Source organism: Pezoporus occidentalis, unplaced genomic scaffold, assembly GCF_034315485.1.
Source record: "Pezoporus occidentalis ecotype Australia unplaced genomic scaffold, CSIRO_AGI_Poc_V1 ctg220, whole genome shotgun sequence".
NCBI classification, from domain to species: Eukaryota; Metazoa; Chordata; class Aves; order Psittaciformes; family Psittacidae; genus Pezoporus; species Pezoporus occidentalis.
In genome coordinates this window covers 122,125-146,430 of record NW_026914073.1, presented here as the reverse complement: position 1 = coordinate 146,430, position 24,306 = coordinate 122,125, and the positions used below count along the sequence as shown (strand labels likewise).

The following is a 24,306-nucleotide window of genomic DNA, read 5'->3' as shown; positions in this document are numbered from 1 at the left end:
TCCAAGCCCCATCCAACCTGGCCTTGAACACTGCCAGGGATGGAGCAGCCACAGCTTCTCTGGGCACGCTGTGCCAGCGCCTCAGCAGCCTCACAGGGAACAATTCCTTCCTTGTATCTAATCTAAATCTCTTCTGTTGAAATTTTAACCCATTACTCCTTGTCCTGTTGCTTTCCCCTGTGCAGAGCCAAAACTGATGCATAAAAGCCAAACTCGACCTGGGCGACCTCCAGGGTGATCATCAGGGCAGACCCACAGCAGGACTTTCCTCCATAGCCAGGAGCTCAGCTTTTCCTTCCATCACCTTCCAACCCCAGGACCCCTGCGGCCAGCTTGTGAGGCTTCATCTCCACCACGATGTATAATGGTGCTTCAACTCACCTTGGCTGTGATAGCTCTCCCTAAAGAGAAAGCAACCCCATGTGGCAGCACGGCCGAGCGCTGGGCTGCAGCACACACATCCCACGCCCCTCTGGGCACTCCTGACGAACTTTGCCTTTCCCTGTCAGGCCAGCCCCGCATCCTCCTCTGCTCCCAGCCCCGGTGAAGGCAGCCCGCCAGCCTGCTTGGCATTCGGCTCTCATTGCTGGGAGAAACACAGCTGCTAAGGAGCTGAGTTCAGTGGCTGCGAGCATCTCGGTCCAGGGTCCCCCCCATCCTGGCTCGTCATATGATTTCTCCAAAGGGATAACCGCTGAGCGGGACTGCGTCTCCAAGCTGATCCTTTGCTGATAAGCCAGCTGCCAAGTCTCCAGCGCTAAGACAAAAGAGTTCCCAGCAGGTTTTTCTGCTGTGAATGACAGAGGCTGCCTGGCACTCCACGTTGACCAGAGGCTACAGTGGCTCCTTCCCCCCTGCTGTGCTGGCAGATCATGGAGCTTTTCAGGCTGAGCCTAGGATGTATTTGCCTCCTTCCTTGGCTTGAGGGTAAGTTTCTCCTTCTTTGGGGTAGCTGGAAAGTTGGAAGTGAACTTCCTCTCTGGTTTTAACCTGCTTTGCTGCTCAAGTGTTGCTTGGGCTGCAAAGCTCTGAACCCACCAAGCTGTAAAACAACTGCCTCCGGGCACATTTCAAGCAGCTTTTGAAATGGAATTAAACACAGGGGTAAAGGGAGGTTGAGGGACAGCCTGGCAAGGTGCTGGGATGGTTTGGCCAGGGACACCGTGGCATCATGCTGGCTGCTTTTATAAAGTGCTTTTATATTGCTAAGAGTAGTGGATGAATAAACCTGCTCTGGGAGTGAAACAGGCATCAAGTGACCTCTCAAGGAGCACTCTGCTCCCTGCTCCTTCCTGGCAGAGGTGAGTGGGCTCTGGCAGCATGGGAGAGGGTGGGAAGGGGAGCAGGACCTCATTGCTTTAGTCTTGCTCCTGTGCCAGTTGGCTGTAGTGGGATGTGCTGGGGAGCTGCAGAGTCCGCACCACTCATTTCCATGGAGCAAACTTGGTACTGGCTCATGTTAACATTCAGCTACTTGCTGAGGTTGCTTGAATCCTGTATCCTGCCTGTGCACAGGAATATTTTGAATCCAACCACCCTTGGCTTTGACATGCATGGGTAGGTGAGGAAAGCAGAAGTCCTACCGATCATCATCCTGTGGAGCTGGAGCAGTGCTACCCAGGAACAGGGTACATTTCCCACGGTCTCACCCATCCCATCATGAGCACTAGGTCTATTTTCTTTGTTATATTTCTATACCATATATATATTATATATATCTACTCTGCATTTATATCTATTTTCTTTAAAAATGGGCAAAGCCCCTGAGTTAAGAAACCATCCCTTTTTATTTCACCCTTATGCCTGAGATGCCAGGTTGAAAGGGACTCATTGAAATAAATCGCTGAAGTGTTTCAAGGCTCATCCAGTCCCTGCAGCTGCAAGGAGGACAGCCCTGCAGTTTTACAGGTTACGTACTCAGAGCTTATCAAGCTCCCTAGAGCAGAAGACTGCAACTATTTGGGCTGCACAGCTAGGATGGTTATTCCTTAAAGACAGACCTCAGACTGACCAGCTGCTTTCTATTCCCTGCTCCACGACCTTTAAGTGCGTGTTCCCTGGGCTGCTTTGAGCAGCCAGCCCTCAGTTTGCTCTGCAGCACTGTCAAAGGAGAGGTTGGTTTTGCTCCTACAGATTTAAGTTTTGCTCCATCTGCTGCTGTTTTTTGTACCCCAAAGTAAATCCAGTGGGTTGAATCTCTGATTTTTTAAAGCCCCAAGGCTGAGTATGGCACTGTACTAATGAGCCATGAAGACACGTGCATCTTTTAAAAGTTACAGGAGATCTGTTTAGGACCTGGAGGAGATACCATTGTAGGATGCCAGGAGAGCAGAACAGCCTCCAGGGTCTTGCTCTTTCTCTTGCTCTAATACAGACCTTGTCCAGTGTTGGATGGAAGTGGTTCTTTTACTGCTGCCATACAACAGGAGCTCCAGGTCTATGTTTCATTATCACATTAAGGAGGACCACAGGACATTTCCTTTCCACTGAATTGCACCTTTTGGTGCAATCACACAATCAGCCGCTGTATTTGAGTCAGACCACTAACAAAAATACAACTGTTTTGCAAGAAAGGAATTCATCTTCCCAAAACCTGGCAGTGCCCAAAGCAAGCTCAAAGAGCAGAGAGCAAACACGTTCTTGCTTGGGGCTGATCTCTTCCTGCAGCAGCCTCTCCCCATCCCATCCTGCCTGGGGCTGCTGGGTTTTAAGGCTGCCAGCGGGACAGAGGTGATTGCTCTTGACAGGCCCTGAAGGGTTCAGTTCCCTGCTGGAAACAAAATCCTGGAATCACCTGCACTGGTCCTGACAGTGGTTTCTTTGGAAAGTCCCTGCAAGCAGGGAGGGAGCTGAAGGGTCTTCTTAAGAAATCAGGCCTAATGGTAACACAGTGAGGTAGATGGGTGTGGGAAGTTGTGCACCAGCAGGATCTGTGCATGGACAAGCAGAAATAAATAATGAAAATATGCTGAAATAATACTACACTTAACACTGGCTCTCTATTCTCATGCACTAACTGTGAGGCTGGTGGTGGCTCTGCTTGGCATCCTGTCCTGATCCCATATCCCGCGGACCACTCTCTTTCCTCCCAAGCCTATGTATGTGCAGTGCTGGCTGCTCCCTGCTCTCCTAAGACAACCCCAAGCATTTTGCATTGCAGAGGCAGAAAGGCTGAGCTTATCTGGTACTTTTCTTCTCCCTATATTTTTCCAGCCTCCAGCTATTTTCTGCTGGGGGAATTTCCTGGTGCTGGTGTGTTTAACTCTTCATCGGCTATCAGGTGTCCTCCCTCGACGTGTGCAGGCTCTCCCTGCTGGCAGCAAAGATAGATACACGGCTGTTGGGTGCAGTCACCTCCTGCACACCGTGAGCCTTCCCTTGGCACCCCTTGTTCCATCTGGGATCAGTCCTTGACCAGTCAGCCCCTACTGATCCTCTCCAGACCTCTCTGGATTTTATAGACTTCCATCATATCTCCCCAGGGACTGGTTTTCCCCACAAGCATCAGCATCAACCTCCCCTGCTCCCCATCCTTTATCCATGTACTTTTCCATGCCAAAGCCTTTCTTCTTTCCCTATGGCTGTTCTGCTCCCTTGGAGGCCTTTGCTGAGACACTTGGTGAAAAGTTGACCTTGCAGTAACATGGGAAGCTTTGTTGGTCAGCCAAAAGTAAGATACTTTTAAGAAAGCAGCAGTTGGGAAGAAACACAGCCCAGTGTGGTTGCCAGGAGCAATAGCTGAAAACTGCTCTTGGAGAGACATGTTACTGGAAAATAATAAGTGCAGACCAACAAGTATTTGCAAGGAGGTACTTGCACTGACAGGCTGTTTGCCAGCTAATTACTGCTGGTTACCAGTAGGCTTTGTTGACTTCTCTATAAAAATGACACAGCTCGATAAGAAGTAGTGGTGGAGATTGTGGTCCCATAAACCCAGAGATCCCAGTTGCCAGGTAGCTGCTCACCCAGCTCCAGCTCTGCCCATTCTGCTGGGCCTGATGGGCAGGCAGGCACATGTTTGCTCACCAACAGGGACTCACCCTACTCTGCTCAGCATTACCCTCTCCAGAGGTAGATTGGCTACTGACTGTCGTGGATGTTTATGACTCTAAACTTTACATTCAAGTAAGTATAGCTGTGGGCTGAGGGAAGACCAGGGCAAAATAAAGCTAATGTTGGTTCCAGTCAACAGCCTGTTTGCAAAAATCCCTAAACTAATCTCACCTCCTGCCATGCTGGTCTTGGATATAAATTCAGGAGAGCCATCTCTGAGAGCTCATTATGGGCTGTGGGGTGTCCCTACGAAAGGTGCTGTGGCTGCTGCAGATCCATGCCTGCCTTTGAGGACAGGTACAGGCAGGAAAAGATAAATTCCTGACTGTGACTCAGCGGTCATTTTACAGAAAACACCTGCTTGGCAACAGAATTTGTGCTAATTAAAGGATTTTTCGGTGAGAGGAACCAGATGAGGTTCCCAGGTGACCTGGAGTGTTTTGGGAACCTCTGCTTATACAGCTCTAACTTACCCCCCCCTCCACAGAGTCTTTAGAGGGAGCAACCCCTCCCCAAGCATTTGCAAATGGCTTTGATCAAGCCATCATAGGCACTGCTTAGAAACAGCAGGAACTTTCCAGCCAGACTGGGATTACTGGTAACCAAGGCTTTCCTGGTGGCATTACCTTAATTAGGAACGTTGCATGGGTTTTGCTTCTAATCCTATGAGGAACAGCGTGTCCCATGGGTGGCCATGCTGTGGAGAGGCAGGGGGCTATGTTTGCTTGCTTTTCTTGTAACCAGAGTGGCAGTATCATAGGATAAATGAGCTGGTATCAAGTGCCTTTGCTAGAAATTGTTTATTTTGTTCCTAAAAATATGAAGAGGCCAAAATGTTCAAACACGAGGAGCTAAAAGCAGGCATCTACTCAGGCTCTCTGGGTAGGGCTGGCATTTTCTAGAGACACTGAGTCCCATCCCCAGGGAGCACACTGGACATTCTACTTGCTCCAGCTTAATGTTCCTAATGTTATTAGGGCTGATGGCCTTTATTTGCAGGGCTACCGGAGAGTGGGACTTGGCAGTGTTGGGACAAAAAAGACATCTTCCTTCCTGAGCAAGGTTTCTTGGTGCCTGATGTTACAAAGATGATTAAGGGAATGAAACATCTCTCTTATGAGGAGAGGCTGAGGGAGCTGGGACTCTTTAGCTTGGAGAAGAGGAGACTGAGGGGTGACCTCATCAATGTTTACAAATATGTAAAGGGTGAGTGTCAGGATGATGGAGCTAGGTTTTTTTCAGTGATGTCCAGCGATAGGACAAGGGGCAGTGGGTGTAAACTGGAGCATAGGAGGTTCCATGTGAACATCAGGAAAAATTTCTTTACTGTGAGAGTGACAGAGCACTGGAACAGGTTGCCCAGGGGGGTTGTGGAGTCTTCTACGTTGGAGATACTCAAGGCCTGCCTGGACAAGTTCCTGTGTGATGTACTGTAGGTTACCCTGCTCTTGCAGGAGGGTTGGACTAGATGATCTTTTGAGGTCCCTTCCAACCCTTAGGATTCTGTGATTCTGCAATGTGCATCCCAAAGTAATTACACTCCAGCTTTGTGGGTCTACCCCTTATGACTGTGTGGAGCATGTGCAATGATTGCTGCTGGTTACCTGAATTTAATTGTAAGTTGCTCACTTAGCAGGTTCTTAACCTCAGGAAAGAAATAAAGTATAGGTAGAGGATGGTGAACCTGTATGATTGACGCAGGTTCACATCTGGGATGGCAAGGATCATGCAGAACCCCACAAGGAAACTCCTGTTGTTGACAGCCATCTTTACAGAGAGCTCAATGTCACTATTGGTAGGGAAGACACTCAGACCACAGTTTGGAGTAGAAGGATATGGCTCCAGCTTTGCTGTCACCCTTCCATGTAATGTTGAACCAAGAAAAGTTTAGTTATACCTCTGTTCCCAAGATGTAAAATGGAAGTTATACTTTCGGACCTGAGGTATGGTGTGAAGACAAAAATCTACTAATAAACTACTGCCGTATGCTACTGAGAAGCTATACAAATCTCAAAGTAAAGCACTTCAGTCAAAGTGTTAAGGTTCCTCAGCTCACATGTATTCCCATGGCAGATCAGCTGCCTGGACCTTCAGTGCAATGAGTTTCTGCAAACTGAGACCTGCATAAAACCAAGCAAGCTGGTAGAAAGGGGCAGCTCAAAAGTGCAACAGGCTGGTAGACAACATGGGGGCACTCAATGCTTGCTGACAACACGCAGATAGCACAGCAGTCTTTTAGAGGGGAACATATATACCACCAGGGACTGAACACAGAAGCAAAACACAAATCCGCTACCTGGATTAAACAACAATGCTCTTCAAAATTTAATATAAAATTTAAACTTTCAAATGTGCAATCATTGTCAAGCAAGAAAAAGAAAAAACAGCAATAATACAGCATGTTTAATATCAAAATCCATAATAAAACATATGAGAAAAAGATTTAGAGGAGCACCCTGGAGGGAGCATAAAAAAACTAGCAAGTGAAGTTTTTAAACATAACTGAAGAACTTGGTGGAAATAAGGAGGCAAATAAATAACTGGCATGTAAGAAGGACAACCAAAGCAGGGCATTGCAGAAAGGCTGAGCGGATTATTGCTTTCAGCAGTCACTTCAGACATGGTCCTCACACAGCAGTCATTCTGCATTCTGAAGAGTTATCTAACAAAACTGCCAATAGAGGAAGTTTTAGGGGGGAAAAAAAGAGATAAATAATCTGTGGCATATTACCAGCCCGGATGGCATTCATACTGAGCTACAGGAAACTAAAGATGACAAGTCTTAAACTTCTAAGGAGCATGGAAACGTACTTAATCTCAGCGCAAAGGACTGCATTACAGCAATTACACCCCTCTTCAGAGGGATCCTTGCAGAGCATGGGGGAGCAAACGCAGGTCACTAGGTTTGATTTTGGCATCAGGCAAGCCCATAGAAACAAAGAACAGAATTTTCAGACAGACAGATAAAAGTCAGTACAGCTTTTGTAGTAGGGATATCTGATATCTGCAATGGCATCAATGAGCATATAAATGTGGTGACCTGATCTAGATCTTGTGCTTGTGTTTGCAAAAGGCTTTTGATAAGATTGTTCCACCAATGCCCTTAAGAAACTCTGTTCTCATGGAGTAAAAGAGAGAACTTAACCCATAGGCTGGAACAGAGAGGTGGAGAAAGTTAACAATGTCAGCAGAGTAAAGGTATAAGCAAGTGCCAACAAAGATCAAAAGGAGTGAATAATGAAGTAATAAAGTCTGCTGATGGAACAAAATTATTAAGAATAATAAAACCTTAAGCTGACTGTGCAAAGCTGCAGAAAGAGGTCATGACACAGACTGAGCAACAAAATGGGTTTTGAACTTCAGAGTTGAAAAATACAATATACTGTACATGGGCAAAGTCATGCCCCATCCCTGGCACGGTCCCAGGCCAGGCTGGACAGGGCTTGGAGCAACCTGCTCTAGTGGAAGGTGTCCCTTCCCATGGCAGGGGGTTGGAACTGGATAAGCTTTAAGGTCCTTTCCAACTCAAACCATTCTGTGATTCTATGAGTCTATGATTTTAATCACAAATGCCCAGCAATGCTCTTTTGACTAGCTGAAACATTTTAGGAAGGAGGCACTGGTATCCTTGCTTTGTTGAGTGAGCTCTTTTCTGATTCTTATTCTCTTCAGCTATTAGCAAATGCTAATGCTCAGTGCTGGAGACAGGATACCAGGCTTAGCAGATATTTTATCTGACCCAGCACAGTTCTCATGTTCCACTGTTACATTTCTATGCAGCTCTCAAATCATTACTTTGGAAATGCTTTTCTCCCACTTAAGACAGAACAAAGAAGTGAGAATCCTGGATTCCAGGTCCTAGAAAAAACATGGTGGGGGGGATTGTATTCATCCCTTTGAATTTTCTAAAGGTCACGGGAGATTATATATGGGACATTTCTCCTGCCTTCGGAAGCTGGCAGAAACTCAAGCCCAACATTCATTAAACATCTTCCCTCCATCCAGTCCTCAGTAACGGGTAAAAAGGACAGGACTCTCAAGCTGTCCACAGATCTCCCAGGAATTTAATTTCCACCTTAGGCAGGAACACGGTTTTGGCAGGAATTGTCTGGATTAGTGGCTATTACAGGTCTACAGAACTCGTATCCCAGCGTGCACACATCCATCCTCATCTCAGAGCTGATGCAAGAGATGTACAGTGGGTTTTGGCTGTTTCTCCCCATGCATTCATGCTGATCAAAAAGCCCTGCGCTGTTTCTGATTTAACAACCCACAAGCACTATTAATCTAGCAGACCCCCAGAATTTCCTGAGAGAAAACATAAGGGCTCTTTTAAGCTATTGTTCATACCCTCAGTATTGTGTACTGGCTCCTGTTTACATTGTCATTAGTTTTTTCAGGTACTGAGCCAAATATTTGCTGCCAGGGAAAAGTATTGTTCTTTGCTTTGGGAGGGGAAACTCTACAGAAATAGTTGTTTAGATAAACATCAGCGTTTTTGTCTAACATCACTTTTCAGTCTCCTCTTATTCTTTATACTTAATACTGTATGCTGATGGGGCTATTATAACTGTAGCTCCTGGAGAAAATAGGTGGGGAAAAGCACTGCAAAAGCTGGAGTTACCATGAATTAATTGTAATTATAATTAAAATATTTCTAAGAATGTCCAGAAACTTTAAACTTGTATTTCCAGCTCACTATCTTAAGTATAAAATCACAGTGACAGATGGTTTAGCATTTAACATTTTGCTCAGGATGTTCACAGGCCACACCTGATGATTTTGCACTGGAAATGGAGTCAGCTGTCCAACTAACAGGATAACATCCATCCTAAGTCATCAGAGATGTTGGGATCCATTGCTATTAAAAGCAACAAGCAATTTCAGAAAATGCTTCAAAATGTGTGTCTGTTGTGGGGCAGCTGTACTGTCTTTTTCTTGAAAAGGGATCCTTAAAAATGGTACCTTCATGCCTGAGGAGCACAGAACAATGTCAAGTAAACCCATGTTTATTTCAATACTTACATGACCTGTGTCACAGAATCATAGAATAGTTAGGGTTAGAAAGGACCTTAAGATCATCTAGTTCCAACCCCCCTGCCATGGGCAGGGACACCTCACACTATACCATCTCAGCCAAGTACTTCCAGACATCTAATAGGGTATGGTTTTATTTCAGTTGCTTTAATATCACCAGAAGCCATTTAATGGAAACAGTGGCCCAAGGTGGTGTAACTTGTGCCAGATGAATTGCACCTGGGGAACCCAGGGGTTTCAGTTGCGTTTTTTTATAAGAAAGATTTGATCCGAATAGGGGCAAAAAAACCCTAAATCATCCAGTTCTTTTGCAGGTAGGAAAGCATGGGGTGCTGTCGTGACTGCTACTGCTGAACCCAGGACAGATGCCTATTTAAAGCAGTTGAAATATTGAATTAAATCTATATAGGCAGATATTTCATAATGATATGACTTTCCAAGAACAGTGAGATTTTTCCCCATTCATTACTTATGTCATTGTTATTTGTTTCTATAATTTATATGCTCCTGGTTATTTGCATGCCCTGTATTTTAAAGAAATGTCATTCTGGGGAATTAGAAAGCTGGGACAACTGTTTATCTAGGCACATCTATCCAGAAGGGATTGGTGGGTTATGCTTCCCCTTCCCCATGCCATATATAATGTCTGGTGCTCTGAAGACATGCACAGTACTAAACCGCGCTCTGATTGTACTGCAGTAGCAGAGGGACAAGGCTTTCTCATAAGGAACACTCAGCTGGAAAAGTGCATTTGCGTCTCCCATCACAAGCCCAACAGCATCAACCTGACTGACTGCAAGGAGCAATCCCAGCAGCAGCAGTGGAGCTGGGACCCCAATGCCGGGACCATTGTCAGCCTTCAAACAAAGCAGTGCTTGTCAGCCCACAAGACACATGAGCATGCTCCGGTGAAGCTGGAGCCCTGCGGGGACTGGGAACGCCAAGTGTGGTCCTGCAGCAAGAAGGGACACTTGACTCTGCAGAGCTTGCGCTTCCACCTCAGCACCAATGAAGGAGGACACAAGGTCTTTGTCTTGAGGAAAAAGGACAAATTCAGCAGGTGGAAGACACTAGCAGAGGAAACCGTCTGTGCTGCTGCCCAGACAGCAGCTCCGAGGCACAGCACACCAACACAACAAGCTGCAGACTTGCGCGTGTGGATCCATAAAAGTAAGATGAGGTAGATGTAGCATTAGACAACACCTAACCTTACATGTCATCCAAGCCACCTAACACCTGGCTTGCATCCATCATTCTAACTTATGTTCACTTCGGCCCCATACAGAGAGATACCAAATGACTCCAAATCAGCCTAACTACTTGATGCCACAGTTTTCCAGTGGTTGCTGTTCAGTGTTTTCCACAAAGCATGCAACACCTCACGGGATCGGGTCTCTAAACCCCAGCTGCATTTCTAATGACAGGCAAAAGTCATTTTTCCAAAACTATTTTGGAAAGCTCACCTGAATCAGTGCCCAGAGCTAAGAATAGTTGAAATCGCATGAGCCTTCCCCATCCAAAACAACCAAGAAAGTTTCATAAAGCCTCATAAATCTTCGAAGGGCTTTTGGTACTTTGTACTTTGGAATGTCATTTTCGGTAACATGAAAACTGGAGGCACCTCTTTTAAACTTGTACGAATTACTGAGCAGCAGCTATATTTGTAAAGAGAAATTGTTGCTCCAGTTTCTAAGCAACACATTACAGTTACCTCCTGCCAGACCCCAACAGTGCCCTTACTGCTAATGAAACCACAGTTCTAACCCTCATCACAAGCTTTCATATACTCCAAAGCAAACCTTGTTGCTGGTGCCTGATGAAACCATAAAGAGAATAGTGAACACAGCAAGTAGTGGGAGGTAGTTAAAGTGCTGCCCTCCCTTTGCATGAAGAAAACCTAGAACATGACGTCAAAAAGTATAAAAAGTCTGGTTTATATTACCAGTTTCACAGCCTTGGCCTCTACTAAAAAGAATCTAATCTCTGTCTTCATGACTGTTCACTGTCTTCTGCCTGGACACAAAAAGGGCAGAAACGATGGTCCTGTCTTCGTGTTAGGTGTTGGACACCAGGCTGACAGGCATCAGGCATGGCCATCGCACCAAGGTGTGACTGTCATCCTTTGTCAGATGCCCCATGATGCTTATTGCCAACCACTGATCATTCATGATTCAGTATGTTTCCCTTTTTCATTTAGCCCCTTATGCAAAGGAAGGTGCTTTCAGGACATTTCTTGTGAGGTTGTGTGAAGGACTGAGACCTGAAAAAACACACACAATTCCTCCTGTCCCTTCCTCCACTCCAGAGACCAGAAAATAGCTGGTATTTGTAATGGTGTTTGTCCACTCTGTAGGTGATGAGATTCCCAACCTTACCAGGGAGAATTATTTTCTTTCCATAAAGCTATTCCTCACCTTAAGGCTTGATGGCCCCAATGAGATTTTCAGCTTTGCAGAAATGAGTAAAGAGAAAATAGGATGAATTTGTTTGACGTAAGAAAATGGATTATGAATATAACCTTTTGACTAAGAGGCTGTATCTAATTTAAAATAAAAAGAGCTTTTTTGGCTGCCATGTGCAGATAAGATGGCCTTTTTAATTAGCCAACTAGAAGGTTAGCATGTAATTACCACAGTAGTCACAAGTGTTAGTGTTTGTTTAATATGAGGGTAAATACAGCCAATACAAATTAAATACTATCATAAGCTAGTTAAATATAGGCTAGGAAATGCATGGAACATTTAAGATATGAGAAAAGGCATGTGAAAAGGGCTTTTGCATTCCCCAAGGCAATGTCCCTGGCAGCCCAGGGCTGCCACGGAGCCAGGCTCCCCAAATAAGTGCAAGAGTAAACACAGAGCAGCCTTTGAATCAGGTTGTGCCAGTTAGTATGTCTTGTGCAAACTGATGATTTTCCTATCAGAGTCTACTGGAAGGAGCCTCTGACTACTCAGTAACATCAAAGTTCTATGTGTGTTTAGGCCTTTCTTACCCAAGTTTCAGTTGACCATCAACAGACAACTTTTACTTCGGTGGGTTATTTGCTCTGTAAGTTACATCTGTGTACCTGTGGATGCTTGTGCCACAGGAAGGGATGGGGTTGGGATAAGCAGCAGGAGCACTGTGCAGACATGGGTTTCTTGATCATGCCATATGCACGATAGGGATGATAACTGCTGCTACCAGATTTCCCACAACCTAACCTCTAGCTGTAGCTGCTACCCCACTTACCCACCTTCTGCAGCACAACTGGTAAGGCAAAGGATGTCACGGAGCCTTGCAAGAGGTATGGACTATTTACCACCCTTTTGATCCCATTTCTTCATCTGCTGTGTTGGTAATACCTCTGACGCTTCCACTTGCCTCTTTCCCACATTTCATCCTTTAACAGCTGGTGTTACACTCATACTTTTTAGACCAATAAGCTTATTTATCACCAGAAAACAAGATCTGCTTTGGCCATGGATTCCATATTGAAAGATTCACTTCATCTTTGAAACCTATGAGAATGGAAGGCCCTGATAAACAGGAAGGTGATTGCTATCGTACCACATTGCCTTCACCTTGCAGGGTAGAGGACTAAAGCAGCAGGGCTGGGCTCTCTTCCCTTCTGTACAAAAAGTAAATGATAATCACACACATCTTTGCTTTATTTTTTTACAAGCTAAAACCATTGATTCACCAAAGACCAGTGCTGTGGACAGAGAATCTTCTGTGAGCTTGACTGACCCACCGCTGGCTAACAAACTTAACAGCACAGTGTCTCCTGTGAAGACCAAACAGCCGTACCTCCCAGCAAACGAGGGTGAGCACTTTTCTGAATGCATATGTGAGAACAGCAGGAAGGAAACTGTGGGTGGCATCGGGAGATTACTCAAGTATTTTCAGTGGTGGTAAGTACCTGAGTACTTCTGAAGAACTTCCATGTGTACCACTGAACGGTTCAAGGCTTCGCTTTCACACAACACGTTGTTTTCCCTGGCTGGCAGTTCAGTGATGCACTCATAGCCTTAACCTGGAGGCACAGCCGGATGTTCTAGCAGCAAAAATTATCCGGTGGCTGGGGAATGCTGAGGAACAAGAAAGTTTCCTCTTCCCTTCCTGCTCTGCACAAAGGGGATCTGTGCAGCTCCAGGAAGAAGTTGGAACCTCCTCCTGTCCAACAGCGGAAGCTGCTAATCTGAGTTTCTCTTCTTCCCTCAGATGTATCCCATAATCACTCGAAAAAGCACCATGGAAATCGAGGGAAAAACGCCGGGGCCAGGCTTGCAGGTAGGTCCAAGGATCAGACAGAGGAGGAAGAGACCGGGTAGATGAGGGTTCATCAGTGCCCCTGACCTCCCATCTGAGGAGGGTGCTCAGTAGGGAACTAGGGCATCAAATTACCTGTCAGAAAAACTCCTGTCAAAGATTTACTTAATCTTCCCAGGCCTCGAGTAAAAAAGTGAGCAAAACCATGCAAATCCTTTGTCCCAGCTCACCAGGAGAAACAGATATCCACCAGCACTGGTGCCTTCCCCCAGCCCTTCTTGTTTTGTATCAGAGAGCTGCAGAGTGCAGAAGCATGAATAGGTATTGTATTCCTAGTGAGAAAGAAAACCTTTTTGTGGCTGTTTTCAATAAAGGAATGCTGTGAGGTGTTAAGCAGCTGTATGATGTTGGTCTCATAGGAAAAGCACTTTTCCTGCTATCAAAGTCTTCAGGGACACTACAGGTGTTTTTTGTGGCAATCATGGCTATTGCATAAGTATGGGGATAGGTACAGCAAACATGAATGTTTTCCATCATATCCTTTCAGGCACCAACTGGAAGACAGCCATGCTGGTCCTCAGCCCCTTGGCATTCATACTGGGATTAATAATACTGACACTCAATGTCCATTACAACAAGTAAGTTGAGATTTAGATTCATCCAATTTGACACATCCCTGTACAGCATTTCAAAACAGAAGTCTTGATCTTGGCACCCTTCCCCATTCAGATGGGTCTGCTCACCCAAGATGTCACCCTTGATGATTTCTCCTCTTTGCCACCCTGTTTCTCCCTCTCACTCAACCCCATCCAAATGCACTTGATAATGTTGGCTCCTCCTTTCCTGAACACCTCATGCCATCCCTGAAGGGCAATTTAGACAATGTGGGCACTGTGGCTGCTGAACCAGTTGACATGGAGAAGCAACCAAGTGTCAGGCAGATGCAGTTATGTACCCTCTTCTCTCTCCTGTTAGGAAGAAGAAAATCCTCTCTGCTCTGAAGAGCTCCGCAGCAAACAGCAGCAGAGCTGACTTACGGGAGCCGTCTCCCTTACAAAGAGGTCCCCGGACGTACCTTCCACCATCTCGCTCCCCTTCCCTGAGGCGTGGAGAAATCCTCATCGAGTGGAAAGACGGGACTGTCACTCCTCTTTTTGATAACGCCAATTATCAAATGGACTAGCTCCAAACCAACAGAGCTGTTGTTCCATGCTGTGTCACCCTTCCCACCAGGAAGAGTGCCACCACTGCCAATCTCCTCCCTAGCCTTGCTGTTTTGACAGGGAGTTGTAAACACTGTTTGGGGATTTTTTTAACACTTGAGAACAATCTCCTTGCACAGCACGACGTTGAAGCAAGCAGAGCAGATTATTTGGTTCATCTAGACACACGCTGCTTAGCTCTTCCAGAGCTTTTCTAACCTATAACAAAAACCAGATTTAGCTTAATGAAGCCAAGACTCTTGCCAGCTGCAACTGTCCTTTGCCCCTAAATTCAGAGTTACGGATCATATAAGAAACTAAATCTTTGGAGACAAAGTGTAAACTGAAAAACAGAAGTCCTGATGATCCACAAATCCTTTTTGAGCTAAAACTAGCTGCCAAGAGGCACAGAAGGCTGTCAGTTACTCTATCAGTGTGAGAACATAACTAATAAGCACTGTCTTCAGGACTCAGAAGATAAAATCTCTTCCAGATATCTGCCAAAATACTATCCTCACTAAGCTGTCAATTAAGTGACAGCAAGTAATTTTTCTAACTTAATAGGCAGCACTCCATCGTCCTCTCTGCATCACTGCAAGAGTCCTGCTGAGAGAGTACATATCTCTTGAAATATTTCCATATTTAAGACATATTAGACCTTATTATAGAACACATCTTCTTTCTTTACGGGGAATGACAAGTAGCATCAGTGGTGCTTGTCGGGGATATGATATTACCCAGCTATTTTATACCAGCTGCAGTCTCTGACATCCCATAGTCATATGGAATAGTCAATGAACAGATATATTGCTCCCATCAACAGCAGTAACATCTTTTTTCTAGAAAGGAGTAAAGCATTTCCAGCCTTTACACTTCCTGTTTGAGCATACCTGTGACCATCACACTCAATCCTGATCTTTTCTCAGTGAAACTTGCGATGTCTTACTGCTTTTCTAATACTAATGAATTTATGCTTTCCTTCTCACTGATCCTGTGGCAATGTAAACTGTAATCACAGCTATAATCAGGAATTATGTGGAAAAAGAAATACTAACACCAGGAAATTACAAGCATGAGCTGCATCAGTGTATTTATTCAACAAAGCAAGGGAAACCATACCCTAACCTGTTTCTTACTCAGACTTAACCAACACTTCTCACTTTACCGATATTAAGTTGTACTATTTCAGTGGAACTTGGACTTCTCTGGAGTATGATTTTATTTACCCTAAGGCAGAAGTAAGGTCTCTAAGGAATTTAAAATCTCTGAGTATTTTTACTGTTTTCTAAACATAGATCCGCAGCCTGGTAAAAAGTTAACTGCTATGAGATACTATTATGAGCAAAAACTTAGCTGGTCTCAAGAAAGACAATACAAACCTTATTGGTTTAGGGGATAAAAATCACAGAGGTTGGAAATAAATGTCTTCCCTTGGCAGATTATTCCACAATCATTTACTGGAGGGTTTCCCACATGATCCTTGGGAAAACATTTTATTACTAGACACGGGCAGAGGAGAACTCTTTTTTTCCACCAGTGAACAGTGAACACAAACAAGAGTCAGAATTAAATTCTGACCTTCCAATGTTTCCACTTTAAAACAAATACAAAGCCTTTTGGGTCAAGTTTCCAACTGCGTAAGCACCATTTTACACACAAAATTTATGTGAATACGTTCCGTACATAAACCTCTCAAAATGCACATGCAGTGCCTCACCAATTATGACAGTTACATCCCTTGTACCTTTTCCTACCACAACTGAGACGCCAGCCTTTGAAATTTAGTCCAAAGAGCACATCACCTTAGAGTGCACAGCATTTGTTATTACAAAACCTTGATGTCCTTTGGGAACTCTAATGTATGCAGTACCATTAAAATGGAAATACTTCCTCAGAGTTCAGCTAATGTGCTCTTCAAAGCAACAAGTGCTTATGTTCATTACTGCTGGACAGAAGAGATTACTTGTTAATGACTGTCTACAACTCATGCTTGCTATGCTAATCTTGATCATAAACATGAAGGCAGTTAACACCATTGTTTACATAGCACTGATGAAATGGTAGCTCAAACGATAATTAAAAAATAAGACTGTGAAGCAGCACAAGCTTGTAACTGTTTTCTCCCTCGCTCTTTTACTGATTGTTATCTTTCAGCTATTTCTCACTGGTTTACACTAGAGACCAAATTTTCCTGTGTATGGACAGAGGAGCCGAGGGTGTGAGCCTTTATCAGGTTTTAAAAATCACATTAGCCAAACATCTATCAGGAAAGACTCCAGGATAGCCAATTCTGCCTTGTGGCTGAACCTGGTGACAGTGGGAGACACCTTCCATCCTCTGCTTCTCAAGCTAGCTGAGAAACGCTAAAAGCAATTGCACAACCTGTGTGCTGCTCACTCTCTAGCATCACCTGAACCCAATAAACAGTGTTCATAATCCAAATATAATCTGACTATAAAGTTGAGGAACAATAAAATTGCTTATGTGTGTATATACATATATACTAAAAGCCTCCTTCTAGTGCATCTTTTTTTTGTGTATATATGTATATATTCACACACATACAGACACAAAAAAGGATGCTCTAGGAGGGAGCTTTTATAAATCACTCTTCAGGAAGATAACAGTGATGAGCAAGACACCACTGTCACAGTAGTACTAACATTATCAATATACACTGCACCAAAGGATGAGTGCTGTGTAACTGGAGAGTAACACAACACTGAACTGCCACCCATGTTTCTCAGCCCGGTAATGCTGCATCTCTGGTATTGCAGGTCTCCTCCTGCACTAATGTGATGCTGATGACCCTCACTTCACTCCTGCAGCCAGGAGGAAGGCAAAGTGTGAGTGGAACCCACTTTCTCATGCACTCATTTGCTCTGTAAGGTCCATGTGTGTAGGCAGCAAAGGCTAGAAAAGTAGGGAAGAAGGGACACTTGTCTTTCCCCAAAGTTCACTGGGATTCAGAAAACCCCATTCCTCATCTAAAAATATTAAAAATGCCATCATGCTTTTTTGGTATTTTGTACCAAAACAGCCAAAAGATTATGAACCATCATTATGAATGGGAACATGCACAATCATACTGAGAGCTAACAGCTTCAGCTCTCACCAATGCAAGTTGACAAGAGAGAGGCCCACAGGGAATCTGACACAGGTGAGCTCCTTGGTACTATCATGGGTTTCTGCAATCATCCGGCGCAAGTACCCAGAGCTCAGCACTGTCACTGCACATGGGCACTGGCTGCAACCACAGAAACACAGACACTAGCAAATGGACACAAGATTGCACGCTAGCTTAGCTGTTCTGTGCAGAAAATGCTGTATGGGGCAGATACATTTCCCTTTCCCAACCCCCTGAATAATGCATGGGTAAGGTGTCTTTTTAAGAGCGAAAAGGAAAAGAAAGGGCAAAAGAAGAACTTCAACTTTACAATTTAAATACTGTAGATCAAGTGTTTACTAAGACTCTTCGGATGGAGAATGTTTTCATAACAGTACATTATTGATGTACATAAATTCATGATACAAACAAACAAGACTTGAAATGATTTTGACAAGTTATCACAGCATGATGGTGGAGGAGGTGGGAACAGGACTATTGCTTCTCTATTTGAAATGCAAGGTGCACCTTCTGCAGTAAATATGTTGCTATTAAAAATCTCCACATGCTCATTTTATCAACTCTGCAATTTTACTTTAGTAAGCCAAGAATATCAGGGGGTTGATTTTTCAAAAAGACCTTTGGTTGCTCAGCACTTCAAGGAGGGAAAAAAAAAAAAGCGTGAAAAAGGAGACTGGAACAGAGGAAGTCCTTGTTAGCTCTGGGTTTCAATTCAGACATCTCTGGCTCATGATTCAATCATGCTTTTTTGCATAAGCTAGGAGAGACAAAAGCACAAGCTCTTCAAAAGGTTCAAGTATCTTCACTGAATTTGTACAATTTAAAGAATCTGAATTTTTGCAACCATGAAGCTCTCCCCTGGTTGAAAAAAATAAAGCAAAAAGAAAAAAAAAAACAAGAAAAAAAAAAGGCAGGCCATGTTTCTTCTTCAATTCCCCTTATCTTTCACAAATGCATTTATTTTTTTGAGCAGAGAAACTCATGTGCTTCTTTCAGAATTGCTTGCATGTCCTCATATTCTGCAAACTTGCAAGCATCCTCCAGCTTCAGCCACTGGAAAGCTTGGTGCTCCTCAGAGAGCTTGATTTCTGTGTTACAGTCCTTCACTTCTGCCAGCCAGTAAATGACAATCTTTGGTTTGCCATGGGCAGGATAGTGCAGTTCTTTCTTGTACCCCTCTATGAGGGTGAGCTGACTGGCCTGAAGACCAGCCTCCTCCTGTGTTTCCCGGAAGGCTGTCTGCAGGTCATCCTCTCCTGGGTCCACATGGCCTGTCAAGAAGGTGAAAAAGTAAATTGCTGAGAACAAAACTCAGATTTTGTTTCATTTACTTAACTAGGAAACACCGGGACACAGGGATGAGAGTATACTGTAGCCGATAAAGAATCAAACAGAAACTGGAGAAGTGAGATTGCTTTTCCAACTCTTATGTCTTGATTTGTCTTTGTCTTGAGGATTTTAAGATCGTTGTTTATCCCATCTTCTGAAACTCTCAGTAGCCTGTCAAGCACTAGACATCTTTTCTTCAAGTCCTCTTCCTGTCTTCTAAAGTCTGTAATGTCCCACCTTGAATTGTACTGAGGACCGAGTGCCTCTTAAGTGCCCTTCCTTTACCCCAGTGACTGCTCATCTGAAAGGTTCTTAGACCTCACTCACGCCTTCCCTCCCACAGAAGCTTAAGGCTCAGTTCTGCAAAACTCTCACTCTTGCCCACAGCCCAGAAACAACAGGAGCAGGCACCAACAACAGTTAGGGATATTTTTATTTTCCTCCCATATTCCTCTCTGAAACACAGCAAGCCTAAAAGCCAGTCCTTTCACCAGCTGTGCAGTTCTTCTAAGACACATCATTTATTTTACGTTACTCAGAATGAGAGGTGCCATTACAAACAAAGGATAAATATAACACATCCCCAGCTGCTTATACTTTTGTTGAGAAATGTCAGATTTGGTTTTCTCATGAAAGCTCCAGACCAGAACATAAATAGAGCAAGCCAAGCAAGATTTCAAAAAAAGCAAAGCAGAAAAAGTTGGGAGGAAAAAAAGCAAAAGTTTAAGCTTTGTTCTGCCCCTGGTGTCTCCCTGTTTTTCTATGTAGCTGGCTGCATATAGCCATAATTTCATCAGAGAAACAAATCTTTCCTCAGGGCTCAGGTATCCAAAGCCACCCTTTAGTACTAGAACTGGGATATGTGAGAAGCTCATTTTGCTTTCCCAACAGGTCTTGCTCACTTCTTTCCTACCAGAAGCTCAAACACCTCTTGCAACATCTGAAATGTAAAATATGCTTCAATTTCAAACAGCAACTGTGCAGAAAACAGCATTAGATGTTCCATTTGATGTCTCAGATATTTGACATCAAATACACCGAGACTTTAAGTAAAAGTATTTCTGCCCCCACTCCCCTCGAAGTCTCAACAGTGCAGTCTCCTTTATGACAAAGTATGTATTTTCATAGCTGGGACTTACAGCTAATAGAAACAGAATTGACTTGGCCTTGTCAGCTGGACTACTTTTACAGTACCCACAGCAAATGCCCACAGAACATCCATGAAGAGTAAGTAGCCACTACGTTTTATGAAAGTCGTGATCTGTAGACACCAAATGTGCAAAGAGTTGAGGTAGCAATAACACTGGAGGGCTGAGATGTAGTTTCAACTCAAAGAATACTCGTGCAACCTCCTGTCCTCCAGCACACCAAAAGATAATCACCTCACCCTGCTGTTGACAACATCAGGTCTAAGATCAGTAAGTTTCCAACTTCGTGCAGTACAGTAGTCTACCTACTGTGTGGAAAAAGGGCTGCCGGCAGTACCTCACATCTTCCAGATCCTCCCTGCCATTCGCACCAATGCAGTTCCAACATGCTGAGGAGAAAATGAACCCTGCACCCCCTTCCCATCAGCCTCCTCTAATGCAAAGTCACAGTTCTGGGAGAAAGAGATGAGGCTGATGAAGCTCATGTGGGGAGATCCAAGAAAGTCCAATTTAATCCCGTAAGTGTTGCAGCTGCTTAGGGAACTCTTAAAAACACCAGTGTACAGCTGCAGCTGTAAATTGCCGTCTGCATGTTCTGGGTTAGACTCTTACAACCTCTCATTCTGGCTCCTGCCACATTAAATCTATGTCTGCATCACATACAAGTTATGTTACTGCATCACACAACCTCAGGCTGCCTCCGAAAACCACTCATAAAACAGAATACATTCAGTGTAATAGCTCCCCTTCATTTACTGCTCCCAGTCTGTACCAAGCTACTATTGAAGACTGACATCACACTGTGCCTGATGATCTATAAATCTTAAACAATATGTAGAGGGAGGTGAGTCTTCCCCTCTATAATCTGTTCCAGTGAGCCCCCAGCTGGAGTTATGCATCCAGCTCTGGGACCCTGTGCACAGGAAAGACATGAACCTGTTCAGACAGGACCAGAGGAGGGCCACAAAACTGATCAGAAGAATGGAACACCTCTCTATAAGGAGAGGCTGAGAAAGCTGGAGCTCTTCAGTCTGGAGAAGGCTCTGGGAACACCTTCTGTCAGCCATTCAGGCCTGACAGGGAGCTTCTAAGAACAATGGGGACAGGCTTTGGAACAGGACCTGTGCCAGCAGACAAAGAGCAAGGGTTTTACACTTACAATAGATGACATTCAGGTGAGCTACAAGGAGAGCACTGTTTACCATGACAATACTGAAACACTCCAACAGGTTGCCCAGACAGCTGAGAGATGCCCAGGACTGGAAACATTCCAGGTCAGCCTGCTCGGGGCTTGAAGACAATCTCACCTAGTGCAAGAAGGCCCTGCTCAGAGCTGGGCAGCTGGACCAGATGAACCTTTCAAGGGCCCTCCCACTTCAAACCATTCCACAATTCTATGATTTTTTATTTTTTTTCTTTTCCCTACTGAAATGCCTACAAGTAACTTCAAGCACTTGTCCAGAATTGCTGTGCTCCCAGTGAACGTTTCCATATGGGTCCCTCCTCTTACAACAACCAATCATGTCCCAGCATGTATTTTTCAGCTACAAACTGTACTCCCTTAGGCTTTTGGTCAAGGGGACAAAGGGGCAGGTTTGGAAAGTTTTGTTCTTTCCCTTAATAGGACAGCACAGCTGATACTGTCACAAGTTTTTTTTCCAATTTGTGAAATCCTGGTTACAGGCTGCTCCTGCACTATGCTTTAAGAGCACTGCATTTTACAAAACAAGAGGTAGAAACTAGCCAAAATACATCTCGGGGATAAAAACTAGCATATAAGACCATGTACAAGGAACCTGAAATATTTCTGTGCAACACTTTTCCTGGTACCAGGGCTGCAGCTAGTATTACCAAACACTGGCTCTGCCACGTGTATTTACAGACAAGGTGTTCCTGCATGTCTTGAGGCACAGGTCTTGTTCTCTCCTCTGGCGCACCACTGATCAAGTAAGGATACCTTAGTTAAAGATGCCTGGTAACGTTAATTATCCTGTAATTCCCTCTTGTCTCTGCTATATAGATACATGCTCTTTACTAATGATCTCCTGAACATAAAGAAACTCCTGCATCTTCTAAGAAAGGTATTTTAAAATTAATCATCACCCACTTCACTTTGCCCTTTAATACTGAGCTGCAAAGCGTAACCCCTCTTTTATACAGAGGTCAGACAACACATTGGTAACAGTGATATCCACTGGAGGGTTAAACCCTGAGTAAGAAGGCAGAAATTTCCCTAGCTGCCTAATTTCAGTTGTCTGCCAGAAACATCAGATATCTGAGGAGCATGGTGTGTGACCCCCTCAACCCCAATCAGTCCTGCACAGTAGTTTATACAATCACAATTTGCATAGAATTTTGTCCACAAAACTCCCCACGCAGCTGCACAAACAGCACAATCAGACAAAATGCATTATGAGTGGCTACTTTCAACTGCAAGCTGGCCCTCAAAGCTGACCTTTGCAGCATTCAGCCAAAGTTCAGTCTATAAGCTCACTCACTTGTACACAAACAACCTTGAAGTGTGTTACCAGAACAAACATCACCTTTGGGTGGGGTCCAGTGATGGGTCCCATAAGATGTCTGAAGGAGGAGGTATTCAATACCATCAGTGACCTTAGAAGATGGTGCTGACTGCAGCCTCCTGTAGACGATCAAGCCACAGGCCCTCACAGCCATGCCCTGCTGTTAACCGCACTGTGGAAGAGCACAGAGGATCAAGCAGGAACAACACAGAACTTGGAGCTCAAACAGACTCACTGTATCAAACAGTGAGCAAACATATCTCAGCATGCATTGAAAGTCATCCACCCCGTCATAGTTAGCAAACAATTAAGCTGCATCTTACTAACGATATCTGAATTGTAAAAATCTGAGTCATCTCCTTTTAAGACAAGGAAGCGGGAACCAATATAAAAGCTTTTCTTAAAAATAAAGTTATCAGAAGCATGAAATGTGACCTACATACAATTTTTCTGCTGTTGATATATTACAAACCACACTGCAGAAAGGAAAAAAAAATGCTAAGGCAAAAGGAAAGCCACTAAATAGCACTCTGAAGCTTTTCCACTCCAAAAATCCAAGGGCCCTGTGCAAAGATAATACCTCAACATCATTGGAAGTAACAGAGAAATAACTCCCCAAGACAGATTCCCTGCAGCAGAGAACTCCACAGGGTGTCAGAGGCAGAGCTGAGGAAACAAATTACAAAGGACGGCCCCCTGCTGTCTGGGCTTGGCGTGACGCTGTTGCACAAAATCGCAAGCTTCTTGGCATATGTGTTAAGCATTAATTTGATGTAAGTAGAAAGGAACACACCTCTTAAGTGACAAATACTGTGATCAATAAGCGACACAGCTGATCCTATACAGAAAAAGGGAGAAAACAATTTAGAAATCCCTGTCGCAGTGATTCCCAGTTCCAGGCAAAGCTTTGCACTTTGACAGAACTGCACATTTCAGTAAGTAATAAATGTACACAACATCATTTTGCCCTGGAATGCGCCGTGACATCTCCAGTTTCCAAACCGCAGCACGGAGTCCCTCTCCAACACCCAAAGCTCCAGGGCGGTGCTCAGCTCTCTCGGTTAACCCCCCTTTAACTGCCTCAATTAGTCCCAATCAGACCAGATGCTCCAAATAAAACCCCCGTTCCCTGTCATCCCCCCCACCAGGCACCATTCCCGGCTGCCGTGGCGCCAAGAGGCCGCCCAAGCCGGGAGACCAGCACCACCTCCCGAGCAGGCCTGGAAACGCCGCGCTCGGACGCGACAACCGAGGACAAACCTCACCGAGGGCGGGTGGGACAGCGACCCCCCACTGCTGCCGGTCCCCCGCACCCCTCCCTCCGTGCCCACAGTGGTGACGAGCGGCTCCCAGTGGCACCGGGCTGGGGCGGGGACCAGGCCCGGCGGCCCGGGGGAGGCACAGAGCCCCGCCGGTGTTGCAATAGCAGCGGGCAGCCCCAAGCGCTATCCACCGCCACCCACGGCCACCATGACACGCCTCCCTCACCTTCACTTCCGGGGCAGGGAGTAGGCGGGGCGCGGCGCACAACAGAAGGCAGCTCCAACCAATCACGACAGCTCCTCCTCCCCTTGCGTCCTCCCGCCTGTCCGTGGGCTCCGCCCCCTCCGGCCGCCGGGATTTTTGATTGGTTTCTC

General features: G+C 44.9%; 3 protein-coding genes across 4 annotated transcripts in view; 1 reads left to right on the top strand and 2 right to left on the bottom strand.

Moving 5' to 3' along the window:
* Nucleotides 1-22,815, bottom strand: part of LOC134164520 (myogenesis-regulating glycosidase-like) — a 32,603-nt gene extending 9,788 nt beyond the window's left edge. Inside the window, exon 1 of the mRNA XM_062620358.1 lies at nt 22,691-22,815. The gene's annotated coding sequence lies outside the window, so the exon portion shown is untranslated. The remainder of the gene's footprint in view (nt 1-22,690) is intronic.
* On the top strand, nt 534-16,656 carry LOC134164522 (uncharacterized). 2 transcript variants are annotated; one of them, XM_062620363.1, is made up of 6 exons: nt 534-927; nt 9,793-10,260; nt 12,755-12,895; nt 13,294-13,362; nt 13,889-13,979; nt 14,317-16,656. In XM_062620363.1, the coding sequence occupies exons 1-6, from the start codon at nt 873-875 to the stop codon at nt 14,522-14,524; spliced, it is 1,032 nt and encodes a 343-aa protein (XP_062476347.1). In that variant the 5' UTR covers nt 534-872; the 3' UTR covers nt 14,525-16,656. The 2 variants fall into 2 exon arrangements, with proteins under 2 accessions (XP_062476347.1, XP_062476346.1); XM_062620362.1 differs by having other exon boundaries at nt 535-927; nt 9,790-10,260.
* On the bottom strand, nt 17,989-23,682 carry NUDT2 (nudix hydrolase 2). Its single transcript, XM_062620364.1, has 3 exons — nt 23,463-23,682; nt 22,691-22,841; nt 17,989-18,941 (listed from the first exon to the last, which is right to left on the bottom strand). The coding sequence occupies exons 2-3, from the start codon at nt 22,821-22,823 to the stop codon at nt 18,628-18,630; spliced, it is 447 nt and encodes a 148-aa protein (XP_062476348.1). The 5' UTR covers nt 22,824-22,841; nt 23,463-23,682; the 3' UTR covers nt 17,989-18,627.
* Between the last annotated feature and the right edge of the window lie 624 nt (nt 23,683-24,306).

Bases quoted from the DNA above. Each gene is read 5' to 3' on its own strand.
- NUDT2 (XM_062620364.1), bottom strand. From the start codon at position 22,823: ATGGCTGTGAGGGCCTGTGGCTTGATCGTCTACAGGAGGCTGCAGTCA. The intron at 18,942-22,690 runs GTGATGTTTGTT...CCTTCTTGACAG, and splicing joins TCACTGGACCCCACCCAAAG to GCCATGTGGACCCAGGAGAG.
- LOC134164522 (XM_062620362.1), top strand. From the start codon at position 873: ATGGAGCTTTTCAGGCTGAGCCTAGGATGTATTTGCCTCCTTCCTTGG. The intron at 928-9,789 runs GTAAGTTTCTCC...ATTGTACTGCAG, and splicing joins CCTCCTTCCTTGGCTTGAGG to TAGCAGAGGGACAAGGCTTT. The intron at 13,980-14,316 runs GTAAGTTGAGAT...CTCTCCTGTTAG, and splicing joins CTCAATGTCCATTACAACAA to GAAGAAGAAAATCCTCTCTG.